Source organism: Sphaerodactylus townsendi, linkage group LG01 (genome assembly GCF_021028975.2).
Source record: "Sphaerodactylus townsendi isolate TG3544 linkage group LG01, MPM_Stown_v2.3, whole genome shotgun sequence".
NCBI classification, from domain to species: domain Eukaryota; kingdom Metazoa; phylum Chordata; class Lepidosauria; order Squamata; family Sphaerodactylidae; genus Sphaerodactylus; species Sphaerodactylus townsendi.
In genome coordinates this window covers 81,296,966-81,316,215 of record NC_059425.1, presented here as the reverse complement: position 1 = coordinate 81,316,215, position 19,250 = coordinate 81,296,966, and the positions used below count along the sequence as shown (strand labels likewise).

The 19,250-nt window shown below is 38.8% G+C and overlaps 1 protein-coding gene across 9 annotated transcripts in view; it reads left to right on the top strand.

Annotated features, from left to right (window-relative positions):
- SDCCAG8 (SHH signaling and ciliogenesis regulator SDCCAG8) overlaps positions 1-19,250 on the top strand; it is a 157,521-nt gene that overhangs the window by 20,001 nt on the left and 118,270 nt on the right. For all 9 annotated transcript variants that reach the window (XR_007243549.1, XR_007243548.1, XR_007243551.1 and 6 more), the window contains 5 exons: positions 614-752; positions 5,435-5,587; positions 7,000-7,134; positions 10,422-10,538; positions 16,518-16,660. Coding sequence is in view for 6 of the 9 variants with exons in the window: in XM_048485120.1 (XP_048341077.1) it covers positions 614-752; positions 5,435-5,587; positions 7,000-7,134; positions 10,422-10,538; positions 16,518-16,660 (687 nt within the window). In the remaining 3 variants the exon portion in view is untranslated. The remainder of the gene's footprint in view (positions 1-613; positions 753-5,434; positions 5,588-6,999; positions 7,135-10,421; positions 10,539-16,517; positions 16,661-19,250) is intronic.

The window sequence follows — 19,250 nt, the reverse complement described above, 5'->3', positions numbered from 1 at the left end:
GAAGTTTGGAGGGGCTGATTACTGAGCTACTATGTGGGAAAGGGATTTCTCCACCCCTTCAAGTTCCTTTTGGGTGCCCCAGATGTAATAATTCTTTTGTCTTATGTTTTCCTTCAATTGCCTGTTGTGGTCTTCTGGGCCGTGTGGCCATGGTTTGGTAAGTTTTGCTTCTGATATTTCATTTGCATCTGTGGTTGGCATCTTCAGAGGCATTTTGTGGTAAGATTTGTTTCCCTCCATGGAACACTGTGCCACTATAGATGTGGGTGAAATGTTAGGAGCAAAAACTACTAGACCATAGCCACACAGTCTGCAAAACCCACAACAACCAGTTCTTTCTGGCTATGAAAGCCTTCAACAATACATGTTTCCTCAGTGTTGTTCACCTTTTAAAATGTTTTGGCCTGGTTTTGTTTGCTGTTTGTATATACTGATGTTTCATCCGGACGACATGAATTATGATGCTGTGCTTGTCACTATTTCCATGTCTCTAATCTTCTCTTGGAGTTATTTGCTGAGCTTGGAACACAAGTGTTAAACAGGAATATTAGTTCTAGTTGTGTGCCTTTGTCTAGTTTGTTAATATTCTCTACTTTTCCTTTTTGCTTGGCAGAGAGAGGGATGAATTAATCACAGCACTGTCATTAGTAAGAAGAAACCTAACTGAGTTGCAGCAGAAGGAATGCAGTGCTTATGAACAAGTGAAGCAGGCTGTACACATGACTGAAGAAGCCAATTTGGAAAAAACAAAGGTAACATTAGTTGGGCTACTTTAGACTACTTCAGTTGAGTTATGTTTTGTATGCTAGTCTCAATAGTCAAAGTCAGCTGAAATGTTATACAATAGATAAATTGATGGATGTTCTCAGCATGGCCAAATATACAGATACTTAAATCCAGAGACTGGTGCCATGGATAGACAAGGCAGATCATTCTACAAACCCAAGAAATGTTCCCATTTTGTAGAAAATCTGAAATAAAAAATATATTGGGGAGCTAACCTCCACAAGAATAATAGAAGCATTCCTTGTATTGACATTTGAAGCCTTGGTTTCTCTCAGTAAATGTTCTGTTCACCAGTTTGGAGACAGTTCTAAGGCCACAACAGGTCTACCAGCAAGGGTTCTTGGGTTCCAGTCCTAACTTAAAATCCAAAATCAAGTCATGCATCCCAGATTCACAATCCAAGGTCAGGGAACAAGGTTCCAAGAGCTAGGTAAGCCAGACAACTAGCGAGGTCATCAACATTGTTGCCCCGAGTCTAAGAGGGGAGAAGTGGTATAGAAATCTAATAAAATAAAAAATAAAAAAGTTGATCCCATACTGGTAACAGCCTCCTTCCAGTCTTATACTCTGAGATTTCCTACAGGGTGTTGCTGGATCTCACATTAGACTCCTTCTCCCAAGATGAGTCAGCCCTCTACTCCTGAGGAGTACTGGGACCCCCATCCTGTGGTCTTTACTAGCATTTTATTTGAAGAGGGGGACATCAAGTCATCAGGTGTGTATTGCTGTATCTGGTCCACCCCTCAATCATAGCCCTTTGCATCCTCTGTTCCTGGGGTCCTTCAGGAGAACATAGTAGGTCTGGTCACAGGCAGGCCCATGCTGTGGTCTCCAAGCTTGAGGATTCTGCTGGTTTAGGGTTCCTTCAGGGAGACATCGGAGAGTTTGGCTCAGTGGGAGAGTCTGCCAGGGCATTCCTTGGGGGCAGGTTGTTCTCCTTCCCCAAGGATTAATCTTCCCAAGCCAAATGAGGGTGGTTTATGACAGTAAAAGGCAGAGGGAGGGGGCAGGGCCTTTCCTAGGGCAGTTTTGGTCTTTGAGGAATGACTCTTTGGAACCCGGCCTGACAGTGCTCACTACTGTTCAACGGTAGCTGCCCTGTGAAAGCAAGTATGGTGTAGTTGTTAGAATTTTTATGCTAGGAGCAGGAAGACACAGGGTCGAATCCCCACTCTGCTTTGGGAATGTCCTGGATGACTCTGGGTGAGCCACATATTTCAATTTAACCTCCCTCATGGGGTTATTGTAAAGATAAAATGGAGAGAAGAATGTTGTAAGCTGCCTTGGGTCCCCATTGTGGAGAAAGGCGAGGTATAAATGAAATAATAAATGTAGCTGAAGATGTGGCAGGGTGATAAAGGTTAGTTGGTGGAAAGAAAAGCAGGGAAAGCACATGGGGATTGTCAGGAGGAGGGAAAGAGGAAATTATTTGAGGAAGGGAATACAGGGAAAATTGAGGTGCCCAATGCAAGTCTGCAGATTTTCCACTGAGTAACTGGGTTCAGCCCAGCTGCTAGCAACATGCAATTGGATCAGTTTTCCCAAATGGAGCCTGCAAGGTAGACAGAAGAAGGGAAAGCTGAAAATTGTAGGGTATTTACAGGTAGGTTGGCTTGTGAGTGAGAAGGAGAGAAGGCAACAGGAAAAAAAGGAGAGACTACAAGAGCCTTCAGGGAAGGGAGGAGGGAAAAATGAGATGTCTCTTGCAGGTCTCTGCTTTTGTATACTATTTATACATATGTATGAGAGTCACTCCCATCTGTAAATTGTTTGGGGGTAAAGACTGTACAATCAATTAAAAATTATGTGTATTGTTACTTCGTATATGTAAGAGAAAATGCAAGTGTATTCTAGGAAAGAAAGCATTTGTACAGTAGCTTAAAAATAATGTAGCAAAGGTTGCTGAGTAAATGTAGAACAGATCATGACATAAGTGTTTAGGGCCTTTATGACTCTGCAACTGATTATGAAAAAAGAACATGAGAATAAGAATGCACAGGCATTCATAAAAGGATGGGAAATAATCTGAGTGGTTCCCTAAATTGTTTGGGGATTTTTAGATTTGAAACAGATATCTAAAGGGGGACATTGTAGTAGTCTGACTAGAGGAGAGAATTTCTTCTTCCTCTTCTCTAAGGCAAGAATTTTGGGCCACCCAACATAACAGGTTGATGATAGATTCAAGACAATTTATGTAGTTTGCCACTACAAGATGAGATGATGGCTGCTGGATTTAGATGGATTTAGAATGAAATGAAATACCATTTCTGGAGGATAGTTCAAACAGACTATTCACCATGATTGTTAAATGAAACTTTCTGATTTAGAGACAACTTTATAGCTGTTTCTGGGAATAAACAATGATGATGGATTTTTGTTGTGTTTTGTTTATGTTTTGTTGTGTGCATTTTCTGGAGGCCTATTTCCAGTTGAAATTCATAATGTCTTATAATTTGTGTGTGGTGATAGAGGATGTTGTTTCTTTTGTTTTGGATGTTAGATTATTTAGTTCTGACCACTAAGGAAGGCCACTTGGCCAACGTGCATCTTGTTAGTCAGGGTCAAAAATTTGACTCTTAGGTGGTTTTTTATTTATAGAACTGACACTATATGTTGTAGTTCTTTGGGGACATTGTTTACTAATGTGCAAGTGATTGTGTCCTATGAAGAAAAAAAAGCTCTAGAGCCATTTCTGTATGCCTTCTGAGCAAAAAGTGAATGTGGAATAGGATATTCACTTCACATTATCTTCAAGGTTGTATTCTTAGAGCTGTCTCTGAAATTCATTTTTAAAATGAAATTTCTAGTTGATGTGAAGGTTCTTGGTAAGGAAAGATATCTGAACAATTTAAAGGCAAATGCTAAGAGTTTCAATAACATGTTTCTTAAGTAAGGCTCTGCAGAGTTTTTTTGGTCTGTGATTTGTAGTAGGTTGCACTAGAATAGTTCTTACCAAGCTTTTATGTTTCTGATGTTACCATATTATGCTGCAATATAGCACTCCTCAGAATAGACTCTGACTTATTTTGAGTTTGAATATGTTACAGGTAGCTTCAGTCTTTTTAATGAAATATTTCCTTCCACCTATATTCCCTTCTTGGCAGGTATTTTTTCATGAGAATATTGGCCAAGTTAGCTTCCTCTGTTCACCCTGGTTTTGACTTTGCAGTTAGACTTCATTCTTCAAAGTTATCCTACCCAAGTTTGGGTACTTTGTGAACATATTCAACTATTTTCCTAATCCTGCATGTATGCTAAAGTGACTGATCTTTAAATGTCTATTTCAGTGACTTGATTCATTATCTGGATAGGTGGTGCCATCTGCTGTGTAATTAGTGAATTGCCTCAAATGTGGTGGGATTAGTAAACCTGTATAATTTGCATAATATAATATTGCTCTTTGTTAAAGTGGGAATTGCGTCTTCTACAGTATTAATTCGGATGTACTACAAAGAGAATTCAGCTGACACTTTTTGCTGTCAAGTTGCAGCAGACTTATGGCAGCCTCTGGTGGAATTTTCAAGGCAAGAGATATTTGGAGTTGGTTTGCCTTTGCCCACCTCTGTGTTATCCCCCTGGTATTCCTATGAGGTCTCCTGTCCAAATATTTGGCAGGGTTGAGGCTGAGAGTTTGTGACTGGTACAAGGTCACCCAGAAAGCTTCCATGGTGTGAGTGGGGATATGAACCTGGGTTTCCTTGATCCTAGTCCGATACTTTAACCACTATATTATGCTGGCTCTCTTCAGATGATCTTGGAGGTGTAATTTTGAAGCCATGGAGAAAAAATCCCCCTCAGGAAAACAGAAATTTGGGGGAAATTGAAATATCTCCAGTGCATCCCTATAAGACCTAACTAAACCTCTTTTACTGATGTCAACACAAGTGATGCATTTTATCACTTAGTCCAAATAGTACAAGTTTATATTCTATTAATGGTATTTTAAAGTATGAATAGCTTAATTTTCTATTAAAAATGGCAAGCATACCCATTGCATGAGAATTTCAAACTTCTGCTTCCTGTGCTGCCACAGCACATGTATCTTGAACTCTTGCCATCTGATAGGAAAGAAAAAATAAGAGCCATGGACTGAAAACTAATTTTGTAGAAAACAGAAAGTCTATTATTTGAACAGAAACTAGCATCACAAAAAGGGATACCACTCTCACAAAATGACATTTGCCTATCAAGACCACCGTCACTGAACTTTCTCTGAGACTGTATATCCTAATAAAGCAGGAAGAATAAGCTCTACATCTCCATTCATGACAAGAAAGTATGTGTCTGTGTCCATTTTTTAATCATACATGCCTTGAATAATATGCCTTCAGAACCTATTTGTGAGAAATGCTATGTATGTAGCACAGGAATGTTTAAAACACGGCCAGTGTTATCCTAATGTTTTTACTTGGAGAACAACGGTGTTCTTGGGTAAATTTAAATATATGATTACTGTCCTGTGCCCATTTGTAAAGTATGGACATTTTTAGTCAATAATGTAAACTGGGTTCTTTATAACTTTTAATCCAGTGCAGCTGTCTACCAGCTTCTGCCTTTCCTCTTCTCCTCCCCTTCCCCAATTTGAAAGTTTTCCTTGTTTTAATGCAGTTCTTAATTTTGTTCTTTAAACCCACTGCTGTTTCAATAGGCTTTGGTACGTTGTGAGCAGCTTAAAAATGAGATGGAAAGACAAAGAGAACGTCTTGAGAGGGAGTTAGCAGTCCAGTTAGAAAAAAGAACGGGAGATCGAGAAGCTGTACGTGAAGAAGTGAAGAAAGAGAAAGAGAACTTGTCGTCCTTGGTATTTTAACATATTTTTATACATACATATGCTTTCTAGTCATCACCTTTCTTGCAAGGCGGGAAGGTTTTGAACCTGCCTGGGTTGCTGTTTGAAAGATTTCCTGTAATTAAAAAAATCCCAAAACATTAACCTTTATAACTATCTGTCAGTGGAGATGGCAAGGACTGATGATGTCCTTTTAAAAAGTTGAATAGGGAGTCTAGTAGGTCCTCAGAGGCTAAGAGCGCTAGTTCTGGCTTAGATTTCATGAAGTTTAGCCTACTTCTTCAGATTCAGTTTTATTGGGAATCTGATTAAAGGAGCTCTAAGCTGGAATAAATTTTGTTAGTCTTAAAGGTTTGAGAGGTGACTGAAGATACATTTAAATGGCTCCAGTCCAGTTTTATTAAGAAGTTCAAACCCCTAGTTTCCAGTTATAGTTAAGAGAGAGTCCTGTTGAGCGTGACTATGGTTAAGGTTGGTTACTCATTGTTAAGCCTGGTATAGGAAGGCAGGAAGAATTTGTGCCACAGCAAAGAGCAAGTCTGCGATCCACTGTCCTACTCTGCAGTACAAACCTAGGAACACTTTCTTGAAAATAATCTCCACTGGATAGTATCGGATTTAGGCTTGCTCCCTAAATCTTTTAACCAGCTTCACAGCATAGTAGCTCAGTAATCAGTAATTAGGTAGCGATTTAACAAAAAAACTATTTATCTCAGCTATTCTTCTGAGGTGGTTTTTATGGGGACTGTCTTTAGTTCACTTAAATTTCTTTATTCACTGATATGGAGGCAGATAAAATCCCTGTGTATTTTCATGTGAAAAATAGATGTATGTGTTTGTGTGTGTATGTATATGTCTGTCTGTCTGTCTGTCTGTCTGTCTGTCTGTCTGTCTGTCTGTCTGTCTGTCTCTCTCTCTCTCTCTGTCTCTCTCTCTCTTAGGAGACATACTGTGTAGGAAGCAGCCCTGAAGCGTTTTGTTTTGTTTTTTGTCTTTGTGAGACTAACAGTGCAGTCCTTCGGCAGAGTTAAACCGTTCTATGTCCATTAATCTTAATTCTGCTTAAGGTTGCAATGTTAGTCTACTGTCAGAATAAATTGGTGGGTTTTTTTCACACTCCAAACTTCTTTTTAAGAAATAGAGCTTTGATCTCCAGAGCCCAATAAAGACTCCAAACTTGCCATTTTCCAATAGTATTGATTTTCAGTGGGGTGTTGTGTGGTTTCCGGGCTGTATAGCCATGTTCTAGTAGCATTCTCTCCTGACGTTTCACCTGCATCTGAAGATGCTAGAACATAGCCATACAGCCCGGAAACCACACAACACCCCAGTGATTCCGGCAGTGAAAGCCTTTGACAATACTGATTTTCAGCTTTATTCACTTTGTTTGATTTATGGCTAATTCTGGTCTGCTTTTGTCTCAGGTAATGTCTTTATCTCAGAATGTAGCTACCCTGGAGGCTCAGGTTGACAGGATTACAAGAGAGAAGATCTCTTTAGCTAATCAGCTGGAAGAAGCTCAGAATCAAAATGCTTCTCATGAACTGGAGATGAATAAGGTAAACACACATTTAAAATAATGTATAGTCAAACTTTTGATAGCATGGTGTCTTACAAACCTGGGTGTTACCCATGTACACCTCTATTTGAGCTGGTTTGGGGGGAAATGCTTCTTTGATCATATGCACATTGTGTTATTGAGCAATCTTGACATTACAGCTGTGTTGACTTGATCATGTGCTTACGCAAAAATAAGAATGCAATATGAAAGTTTTCAGTTGTTTTGCTTGGAGAAGGGTTCTTAAGTTTTCTCAACATCTCTGTCTCTCTTGACTTTGTCCAGACAGTTACCCTAAGAGTTCTCAAATTTATTTTTACTTTTTTGGGGTAAGCTTGCATTATTTATTTATTACCTTTGTGGACCGCCCTTCCCCTTGTGGGCTCAGGGTGATGTTAGCCCTCTGATCAATCCTATAGATATATATAAATAAATGGCAATATATTTTCCTTTAAAATCATATTGGCAGAAGCTAAGTTTTCACAGCACCTCTCAGTGTAGGTAGCGGCATGTCCAAAGGTCACAAGTCTGCTTTACATGATCTAATTAAGAGAATGAGTTACTCCTGAATAACCTGGAGGTCTCATCCTGTGTAAGGGCACGCTTGATTACCACACCTTGCAAAGATCCTGTTAAGACAAACAATATGGAAAGCCACTTTAATATCAGATACTGCCTTTTCCCTAGCTCTTCTGGAAACCAGGTCAGCAACAGATAGTTGCTCCTCTGCATCTTCTTTCCCCATTGTTATTATTTTCCTGAAGTCACCCACCTTTCCCTGGTCTAATGTCTCAACCAAAATCTGAATATCTTGGGCAGTAACCCTAAAAGGTTAATCTGCATGGAAGCCTTACAGCAGCTCCTCGTTTAGCTTAACAATGTAATTTGGCCCCTTTTGTCCCGGGCTTAGTCATAGTTGAGCTGATTCACTGGCTCTGCACCCCAAACCCAGCACAGCTGTGAAACCTAGAGCAATTGGTTCCTTTTCCCGCCAAAGGAACGATCTACCTTATAAAAGTTCAGTTCACCTAGAGCACGTTGCTCATTACTAGCCTGTACCTCCCTTGGTCTGGTCAGTTTGAGACACGATATCGTCTTCTACCGGGTTTCCGTGCTGGCGTGGACTCCCTGCCTTCTACTGCTTCTACTTCGAGAACGTTAGGTAACGTATCACCCTGCAAATTCCCAATTCCCTCTCTATCGTCCCATCTACTTTTCAACCCTCTTTGTATACTAGGAACTTGAATGTATGCGCTCTTACATCTTACTGTGTGTATGTATTTTGAACCAAATTTATGAAACTTCATTTGGACTCCTGAATTACTCTGCGGATCGCTCTTTGCCAAATTCCTTCCCCGTAGATATAGTCTCCAAGATCTCACCTAGCCTCCTCTCGCACTGCCAAGTGAGTTCCATTCCCCTTTGCTACTTTAAAATATGTGTGCTGTTGCACTCTCAGCAGCTGGTGGAGATTCCCTTTAATAAATTAATAACCCCTGTTAAGCTAGGTAACAGTGGCTGCCATCATATAACAGTACAATAGGATAAACTCAGCATCTAAAAATGTAACAAGTCTCTGCTAAAAATATAATCCTGATGGTGGAAAAATTCAGAATTTAAGACATTAAAATCCCAACAGCAGACACAGAAAAGTAGGGAAAGAAAGGGATGAGGAAAGAGGGAGGCCGCTAGATAGTGGAGCCATTGCTGCCTTAACCATTTGCCTGGTGGAACAGCTCTTTCTTACAAGCCCTGCAAAATTGCACTAAGTCCCATAGGGCCCAGGTGGCATTCATAGGGCATTCGTCCAGGCTGAGATCAGGGTTGAAAACACTCTAGCCCTGGCCTGAAAACATCCTGGCCAGCTGGATAGGTTTGGGGCAAGGGATAACCAGTAAGTTTTTATCTGCTGAGCATAATGCTCTTTGGGGAACATACTGGAAGAGGCGGTCCCAGACCGTTTAGGGCTTTGAAGGTGAGACCCTAATCTAGTACTTGGCTGTAACCCATTTTAGCTGTCATGGAGAAGGGGATGTCCTTCAGCAAGTAACTGTTTCCTAGTTGGTTGTGGTGGGTTTTCCGGGCTGTGTGGCCGTGGTCTGGTGGATTTTGTTCCTAACTTTTGCCTGCATCTGTGGCTGGCATGGACACAGTGTGTAACAGACTTCCCTCTGTGATGCACACAGCCCGGAAAACCGACCACAACCAGTTGAATCTGGCCGTGAAAGCTTCGCCAATACATTGACTCCTAGTTGTTTTTTAAAGGAAATTTAGTGCATGTCCCCTATGATGAAAAAGTATTGTGATGTGTAGAGGAAAAGCGTGTATCATTTTTCTAGGGCAACAAGAGTGCCTTTTTCACTTGAGAAATCAGTGACGGCAAAGAATTTTTAAAAGCGTGCTTGAGTTTGAACTCTTGTTACCACTGATATCATAGGTGCTATTTCTTCATGTTAATCGTAATACTATTTGAGGAATATTATTAGAAATAGTAATGCTATCTGAGGACAAACCTAGCTGCAACTGTTGAGGGTTCAGTGAGGGCTGGATGAACATAGTGTCTCCCAAAATAGTTCTATTGATTGTCAAAAAAATGTCTTGATCCTCCGCAAGAAAAAAGTAACAAATAGTTTTTGTCAGTATGGATAAACACTAGATAATTCTCAATTTTAATGTAATCACCTGTAAATAAAGAATTTAAAATATGACCTCTTGAAGTCAATAGACCTGAACAAGGGCTGTAATACTCATCTTCTGACAATTAAGGCAGTGATGAGCAACTTTAATATATAAAAACTGATGCAGTACCGGTGAGATGTGAGATTACAAACATTTTTGGACCCCTTAACCTGACCCCTTTGCCATTTTTTTCCAGAGGAAGCTTGAAAGAACAGGAAAACAACATGAAAAGGAACCTCCATTTCTCCATAGTGTCATCGCCATGTAACCAAACTAGATTGGCAGTATGGCACAGTCATGTCATCACATCTCGTTTGATTTCTGATTGGCTGGGGTTATTTGAGGATAATTCAGAGAACAAATAAGTCAAAATAGTAACAAAGGTCATACAGTCATGATTATGGGGTTTGAAGAGGGCTAAGCATCCTTGTCCAAGGGTCACTTTCCCCCTCAATCTGTTAGTGTGATAATTCAGCAGTGTTCTAAAATTAATCATCGAATAATATCTAAATTAAGTATACCACTAGAGGGCATCAAAACCTCTCAATGTAAATATTGCTCAGTTGAGTCTTGAAGCTACTTACTGTTGTAGTGTATTCCTTCTAACAGGTGTGTGGGGAAATACGTTATGAACTGAATAAGACCAAAATGAAGAAGGATGAGGCAGAAAAGGAGCACAGAGAGTATAGGATGAAAGCTATAAAGGAGCTCGAAATTAGAAATCAGGTAAGAGAGACTGCCATTGATCAAGCTGTTTTTATAAAGTGGCTCGTTCTTCTAGAAGTGATGATTGTCATAGGTCCTAAATGGCAAGAAACCAGCTGTTAGTATTATTTCTTTTTCAATGAGTTATTTTCAAGCCTAAAAAGATGCAGATAGAAGTGCATAAGTGATACATAACATGACCATTTGCATGCTGTGCACAGGCACACATGTTGACATATATTCTGGGTGTTTTATCTATATGGGTTTGTTTATTAGATATGTTTCAAAGATCAAAGGGTACAGCAAGCACTACCAAACTCTGACGATACTTTTCAAAAGTGGAGATTATTTCTTTATTTTCCCAAATTCCATTTTTTTCAGTAACATTTCATTAAAAATGTTAAAACTAGTTGTTGCTGATTTCATATTAGTAATTTAAAAATTACCCTTTCCTAAGTCATGCAAACCAGGGAATTTCTCTATGTATAGTTGTGAAGAAGGCATTCCTTATTAATGAACATTTGATATTGAGATAAACCATGATTACACTAAATATTATAAAATCCTTTGTTTACAGTACATGTTCCTATTAGTTTGAATTTAACTGATGTCTGTGAAGAGTTATGCAGTCAATTATAGTTACATTTAAAATTATTCTGGAACATGTAATGTTATGAATTAAAACTACATAGTTTCTAGTCATTGGTCATAAAATATTCCCTTTAACTCAAAAAATTGTAAAGCTTACAATCTGTAATACGTTCATGAAAATGAGCTGTACTCCAAAGAAATATTTCTGTTTCCCTCCTGTCTTGTGTCACATACCAATACAGATCCATTTACCATTTTCCACAACTCAATGATTAGAGAGTTTTGCAAAAAAAAGAGTATCATTTCCTGCATAAGGCATTGCAGCTTTTAGAATAAACTAGTTCAGCACACAAGAATATATTTAGACATTGCTAAAAGCATTTGGAATGCCTAATTGAATTAATATCAAATTTATTATATTTGTACATATAATCTAGCAGTATAAGCAAGTGGTGGTGATAATGCCTGGTATAGCTACTATTTGTGCAGAGAATTCCCCTCCACAACAACGTAAACAGGCAGCACTGGGAGGCTAATGCAAAGCTCTTGGATCCTAGCCTTCCTGTTTTCGTGGGAAACGCAAACAGCTTGGAGAATATAGGAGGCATACACAAAACTCCTTTTCCCCTAAAATCCTGCTTGTCAGCTTGTACATATATATACCTAAACTGTGAGCAGAACAGTTTTATTGAGCTGTGCATCCAGGCACCACGTCTTCTCCATATGTCAATTGTACCCATTGTCAAAGATATCAAAAAGTAATATAAGGAATTCCGTGTGCTTGTATTGAAGGGTGTATTCTTTCCTCCTGAACCTTTATTCAGCTTGACGTGTTAAATAATTGTATTTTTTTAAAAAAATTATCTTCCCAATCCTGCATCTGACATGCTGTACAAGTGAAAAAAAATTAAGAATAGATCAATATAATCAATATAATACGCAATACTGATTCTAATCTGAAAAGCTGTAGAAAAAAAATGTTTTGTGGAAACCCCTCAAGAGTGTCCCCTGGATCTCTTCTAGCAATCAATTCTATAAAAGATTAGAACCCTTACAGAGAAGGCATATGACCATGCTGAGAAATCTGTATCTGATGAATGGATGGTACTGTTAAAACCAACAGAAATGAAGATCCATGCTGACGTATATGTTTATACTGTGAGAGATGGTCCTTGTGCTTCAAGTTATGTGTTCGGTATGAATAGAAACCAGAAGCAAAATTCTATTGCAGTGGTTTTAAAAACTACTCTTCCTAAGGTGCTTGCATGTTAAACAGCAGCATTTTTGCTCATTCAGACTCCTGAGTTTTCATCAAGGCCTACATGGAGTCTGTTGTAGTAATACATGGTAGATGAATCAATTAGCATGACCAAGCTGGCCAGGTTTAAAAAGGCTTTTTAACTAAATTCAGCTGAGAAACAGCGCTTGTAGCAGGAGTACTGTTTTAAAAGCCAGGCTTGGGCCAAAAGAGTTATGCAGTAAATTATACTTACATTAAATTACAGTTGCAGAAAGTAGAAAGTAAAGAGATAGTTTGTTGGTTAATTTCTCATCCATGACATGATCCTTGGGCTACACTTCTTCTGTAGCCAGATATGAAATTTTTAAATTGTAGAAGATATGGGCAGGTGGCCAGCACTGAAGCATGCTTTTGTATCTCATTCCTACGTCATGTCCTAAGCTTATGCAGAAAGGACTGTGTGTTGTCTGGCATTATCAGTGTAAAGTAGGAGTGCTTTGAATGGGAACTGCATTCCTATAGTCTGTTCTCCAAGCATAAAAGAGCTAGCTCTTAATGCTTGAATCACTTGGAGAATCCACTTGTCACAGAAAAAGCAGTAAGCTGAAGTTTACAGCTTGTTGGCTAAGGACAGCAGTCATCTAACTGAGTTCACCTCTACTTCATGCCATTTTTCCTTTTAACCACCCAACAGGCTAGCTGTGTGCTATTACTGTATTGGTGACGGGGTCCTGTTCTTCCGTTGCCAAAATGTTTGGCTATTTAATGAACTTCAGGCCTAAATTTATCCCAGCATAGTGAGTTAACTCTTTTTTGCTCCCTGCTACTGTAGTGGCTACAGATGCTGAACTACAACTGACTGATGTACTGCACTAATTCTAATTTGCCTTTTCATAGATCTTATTTTAGGCTACCCAAAGCTGTTTTTGTTGCCTGTTGGTAGCCTCTTTAAGTACTGATAATTTTATAGTGGTTTTATGGAGTATCCAGTTCGTGAACAGCTCTCTGTTGATGCAATATATACCTGAAGAACTGTAACCTCCTATACCTGTGGTGGCGAACCTTTGGCACTCCAGATGTTATGGACTACAATTCCCATCAGCCCCTGCCAGCATGGCCAATTGGCTATGCTGGCAAGGGCTGATGGGAATTGTAGTCCATAACATCTGGAGTGCTAAAGGTTCGCCACCACTGTCCTATACTGTCTAGTCCTGCTTCTATCCATACTATCCCATACTATTCTATTCCATACTATCCAGCCCATCTTTAGAGGGGAGATGGGTGGCAACTAGAGACAGGGCGTTTTCTGTGGTGGCACCTTGACTTTGGAATGCCTTCCTTCTTGAGGCTTACCCGGTGCTTACTTTACTTTCTTTAAGGTGCCAGGCTGAAATGTATCTTTTTACTCAGGCTTTTAATTTTTAATCATCTGCTGCTATTTAAACTCTTGTTTTATTGGCTTGTTTTTAATATTGTGTTGTGGTTTTTAATGTAAGCTGCCTCAAGCAGAATTCTGAAGAGGTAGCATAGAAATCTGTAATAAACAAGTTATACGTTTCCTAAATAACAATTATGCTTTCACTGTGTGTGTTTTTCTGTTTCATTTTGATTGCGAAAATGTGGCAGAGTGATAGAGAATGTAGAAGTGATTCTGTCTAGACTCAGAAAACAGGTACTCCATGACACATCTTGCATCTTATCATCCTGTCCTGATTCTGTGTTCTTGCTCCTTTGTGTCTTCATCCTGCACTCAGTTTGGTGCTTCTATCCACGTTGTTCCAACAGTTGCAAGCCACTTTCCAGTCTTTTGTGATGACCCAGCCCAGCATCTCTAAGGAACTCCTTCAATGAGGGCTCAGATGTGGGAGAGATCACAGGTTTGACCCCAGAGTCCCAGGCAATGCCTACAGGCTCAGAGCCTGAGCCTCCAGAAGTATCTGCAGGACCTGGCCCAAAGGCTCAGGCAGAACCTTCAGTAGTCCCTGCAGGATCAGGTCCAGAGGCTCAGACAGATCGTGCAGGCTTAAATTTGGTTGCAATGACCTGATATGGAAACCGAAAACATGGTCAAGGTTCAGCTACAGTAGACTAGATCTACCCGTGAAGACTTTGATGTGCTGGCACACAAAGCAGTTGGAGGGGAAGGGAGGGAGAAGAAGGTTATACTTGCCAGACACACTGAAAGCAATCTCAGACTCAGTGATTCTTCCACTTCTTTGGGGATTCACTTCTGTCTGTTGGTCAGAGAACTAGCCTGTGTGATAAGGAAAATAGTCACTTGTACTGCTGCTCAGCACTTGTACTGGGTCTTTCCTGCCCTGGGTCTAGAGTAGGGTTGCCAGCTCTGAATCAAGAAATTCTTGGAGATTTTTTTTGGGGGGGGAGGACAACCTGGGGAAGGACTTCAGCAGGGTACAATACTTCAGAGTCTCCCATCTGAAGCTGCCATTTTCTCCACGGGAACTGATTTCTATACTTTGAAGATCTGATATAATTCCAGTAGATTGCTAGCCACTACCTGGAGGTTGGCCACTTTAGTCTAGACAGGAGACACTGTCATTAGAGGGCGAGATGGGAATGATTTGGATTGTAAATGCACAGCTCCCCATTTTCATCTCAGGTCAGGAAAATGGTGCACGGATGTGCACGCACGCACATGCACATGTGGTCCCAATCTGAAATAAAATAGAAATATTTTAAAGATTTGTCCCCTATGAAATTTTACTTTTTTCCAATCTTTTAACCATGATGATCAATGAAAAAGGCAGTAGTAAGCTGATTCCATCAGTGAAAGAAGAATCAGTTAAATGTACACAGTGCAATAAATCATTACAACAGCATAACAATAATCAATAATAATCAAGCGATAAAATAAGTGTTAAATGTGTACCATTATAAACCAATCAGGGTATAAGAACAGCATAAAACAGCAGTAAAATGATATACTTAAAACACTCTTTTCTGTACTAAGAAATCGCAGAAGGTTCTTTAAAACTTTAGCTGCAGCATGAGACTATTTCCTAAAACTGTATTTTTCTATTAAATTTAATCACAGTTATTCATGTCCTTGTGAGTTGCACAGAGAATTACTGTTTGCTAAATAATAGCCTGGAACATGGTCTTTAAAACACTTGAGATGCTTGTGGAAAGAATCAGTGTTTTAGATGTAACACAAAATTATTTCTGCTTAAAGGTCATGAGGTTTTTGATCTTTAAAATGTGTGCCTTGGGATGCTTGGATCAAAGTTCTGTATATAGTGAGGATCAGCAGGTATGGTATTGCCTAAAATCCCTAGGCTCCAACATCTGCCAAGTAGAAAGAGGCCATTTTAAGCAAAACTGCTTTCATGATAGAATTTCCTTTTCTTTCTTTCTTTCTTTCTTTCTTTCTTTCTTTCTTTCTTTCTTTCTTTCTTTCTTTCTTTCTTTCTTTCTTTCTTTCTTTCTTTCTTTCTTTTCTGATGGTCTGACAGAACTTGAGCTGATTTATCTTGAGGGTATGGTATAAAGCCCATCTGTTCACTGTAGATATCTCCACCAAAAAAACTGATGGAAGCCTATATTTATGCCTATAGTACAGAATTATGAAATTGTCTTGGCATTAATTGATATTTGTCACATTGTGTTTATTTTTAATTTCAAACAAATGTCTGTAGATTAGTCTTTAAAATAAGTAATTTTGGGGTCAGAAGAGGAAAAGTGGAGCAAAGGTATAGATGTCATATTGAGCAAATGTAACCAGAAGCTATGAAAATGAATAGCATTCTTGATGAACAATAATTTAATCTGCAGATATTAAAATATAAGTGTGCTTATCATGTTGCAAATATTAAAAGACAGGTTTGTTGGCTAAACATGATTGTTGAGACCACTGCATTTTTTAAAATTTTTTGCTGCTAGTTGTGTACGTTTTGGAAAATTTGAAGTGAACTAGAGGTGGTAGCATTGAGTCAAAAGACGAGAATTAAGTTTGTAGCAAACCATTTCTTTTGCTGGACTCATCCGTCTTCTAAATTTCAATGTCACAATTCCATAGCAGCACTTCCTGTTGCAGGTATAATGTGAACATCTAAAATGGGAATGTTCTATTTTTGGTAACTTTCTGCATTATCAAGTGTAGCTAGGTATATACCACTTCTGACTTTATTGTACCTTTATGTATTTTTAAGGAAATAGAGAGAGCACAAGTAGAGCTCAGTGAAAATAAACAGCATTTAGAACTAGCACAGCAGGATGCAGCAAGAGCTAAGGATGAATGTCTAAAACTAACAGAACTGCTGGGTAAAGCTGAACACCAGCTGCACCTTACCAGGTAATCCTTATCTTGTTCAGTCTCACTTTTTTACTGTTAAGTTTTTCCAGTGGCTTACCCTAATTGTTACAGATTGACTATGCAGCTTCAAGCACATGAGAAATGAAAACGTAATGAACAAAGCATCTAGACAAGATGACGCACAACAGGGATTTACCAGTGATAACTTATAAATGTATTAATCCAGTTTGTTCCACAGTGCTCTTTCAAACAAGCAAGGTGCTAAATTTTATTTTAGAATAGCTGTTAGTTCAGTGTATACCAACAAATTCTTTTAGGGATTTTTTGTTGACATTAAATAACACATCATTTTCCAATTCCAAGTTTATAAAGCTAAAAACAATAATTTTCATTACAATGCATGCATTCTGTGAAAATGATTGATAATGTAAATATTACCTATGTCATGTATGTTTGCCTTGGTCAGGGTATGTATAATCAAAACTCTCCCTGAATTTTGATCCTATTTCTGTTGACAGTAGCTTCCTGAATGTTGTTATCGTCTGATTTCCCTGAAAAGAATTATGGTATATTTTTGAAAGGAATGGGTTAAATCTATAGCACAAACTAGTGTTGGGGGCATTTTCAGGGACATGAGACTTGTCCATTACAAGAGAATATTAAAATTTAAAAGTGTGCCAGAAAGAATTTAGGTGTGTAGCATTGGATGAGGCTAATTACATATGCTCATTCTCAAAGAATATGAATATTGGTGGTTCATTTGGGGGATTATAGTTTGCATCATTTTTTCGTTTAAAAAAAGGTGTAAATATAGATCATGGGCTAGTAGCAGATGGGAAGAAAAACACCCTCACAGCCTGTATTTAGAGAACAAATATGGTAGAGGTTAGTGAACTTGAAAAAAGTTTTGGGCAACTTATTAAGAAAGCAAAAGTTTGGATTTTGCAGAACTACTTTTATAATGATTTGTTGTGATAGTTAACCAAATGGTTTACCCATTTCCTTCATAAATCTAATCATACAAGTTAGGAAGCTTGGGGATGAATTTTGTAAAAAAAATTCCAGTCTCTTAATAAGGTATGCTAATTGCTCTGCACCTAAATGATACATAGTTCCAATTTGCATAAGAATACACAAATACTTTTCATTCTACAGAACTTTTCTTGGGATACATGACAGGAAATGGAATAAGTGTAACAGAAAGTTTCATTTTTGTTCCAGTATGTCTTAACTGATGTCATCTTTGCTATCTTACAGCTTTAGCTTCTCATAGGTTCTGTCATGACAATTTTTCGTTCAACATTTTTTAAAGTACGAAGTATCAGTGTTTTCCTCATCTCTGATCACTGGTCAAAAAATTGCTGATTTGCCCTTTTATGGTAAAATTGAAAGGAGGAGTTAGGCCAGATCCCTATTAATACCTTTTGTGTTTTCCATGTGGACTTCTGGCGCATCTCTGAGTGGTTGGTCTTCTCTAGTTACTTCTTTCATCTTTTGTTCCTCTATCCTGTTCCCTTTCTTCCTTTTACCATGTCCTTGCCACTTATACTCAGTCACCATATTTCGTTCTTCCTTGTTATTACTATCTAAAACCTGATTAAATGGTATGATATCAGTTGTTGTGTGTGGCCTATGGCTTAACACAAATAAATAAAGACAGAGACTTGGAGACTTATGATATCTGCACCAATCTCTTGTTAAGGGACCAGACTGTTGTGCCTTTAGACTGAGAACATACAGGAGCTCAAGTTTTGTGTGATTCTTGTTTTTCAAGATGTGTTAAGGCAGTGAATCGTTTGGATCTTTCAACTACTGTGGGTGCTAAAATTTAAAACTGTGGGGTTTTGTAACTATAACAAGTACAGATTGCATTTGTTTCTCTGATGTTGGGCTGCAGTTCCAAAAATGGGTTTCATTTTCATCGTGATTGTGTTGAATTATTAGGTGGGAATCGTGAAACTCAGTAACAAAATTCTTAGAAGCTAGTTTCAGTACAGGGTACACAGATACCACCCTTGAAATTCAAATCCAGATTGCAAGTTTAGTTATTTGGACCAGGTCTGGCTTTCCTGTAGCCAAACTTTTTACAAAAGTTGTACTGTTAGAGCATTAAGTGAGATGTAGTTATTGCTCCCTCAGATAGACAAGTCCATGGCTTCTTTAGAGAAGTTTAGAGAAGTTGAACGATGATAATTCATTTTTGATTTGTTAATTTTTGACCTTAGTGCCTCACATCTATCTGTAAATGACAGTAATTTATTCCAGTTAGCAGTTTATTAAAATATATTTAGTCTTAATTGCAGTTAGCAGTACTTTGAAATACTTAATCAGTGCAATTTAAGTTAGCTTGGATTTCTATAAGAATTGTTCGTGACTGTCATGAGCCAGTCCCTGGACACTGACTCTGATGTAGAGCCTGATGACACTATGGAGCCAGAGCTGGCTTCTTGTGAGGAGATGCAAGCAGCAAAGCCAGCTCCAGACCCTTCCCTACAAGCCAAGGCAGAACCTGATGCCATGCAGCTTGGAGAACCATCAGGACTTTCAGAAGAGCCGAGTAATGAGCCAGCTGCACAAAGGAGACAAAGGCTCATTCCGCACATGCAGAATAATGCACTTTCAAACTGCT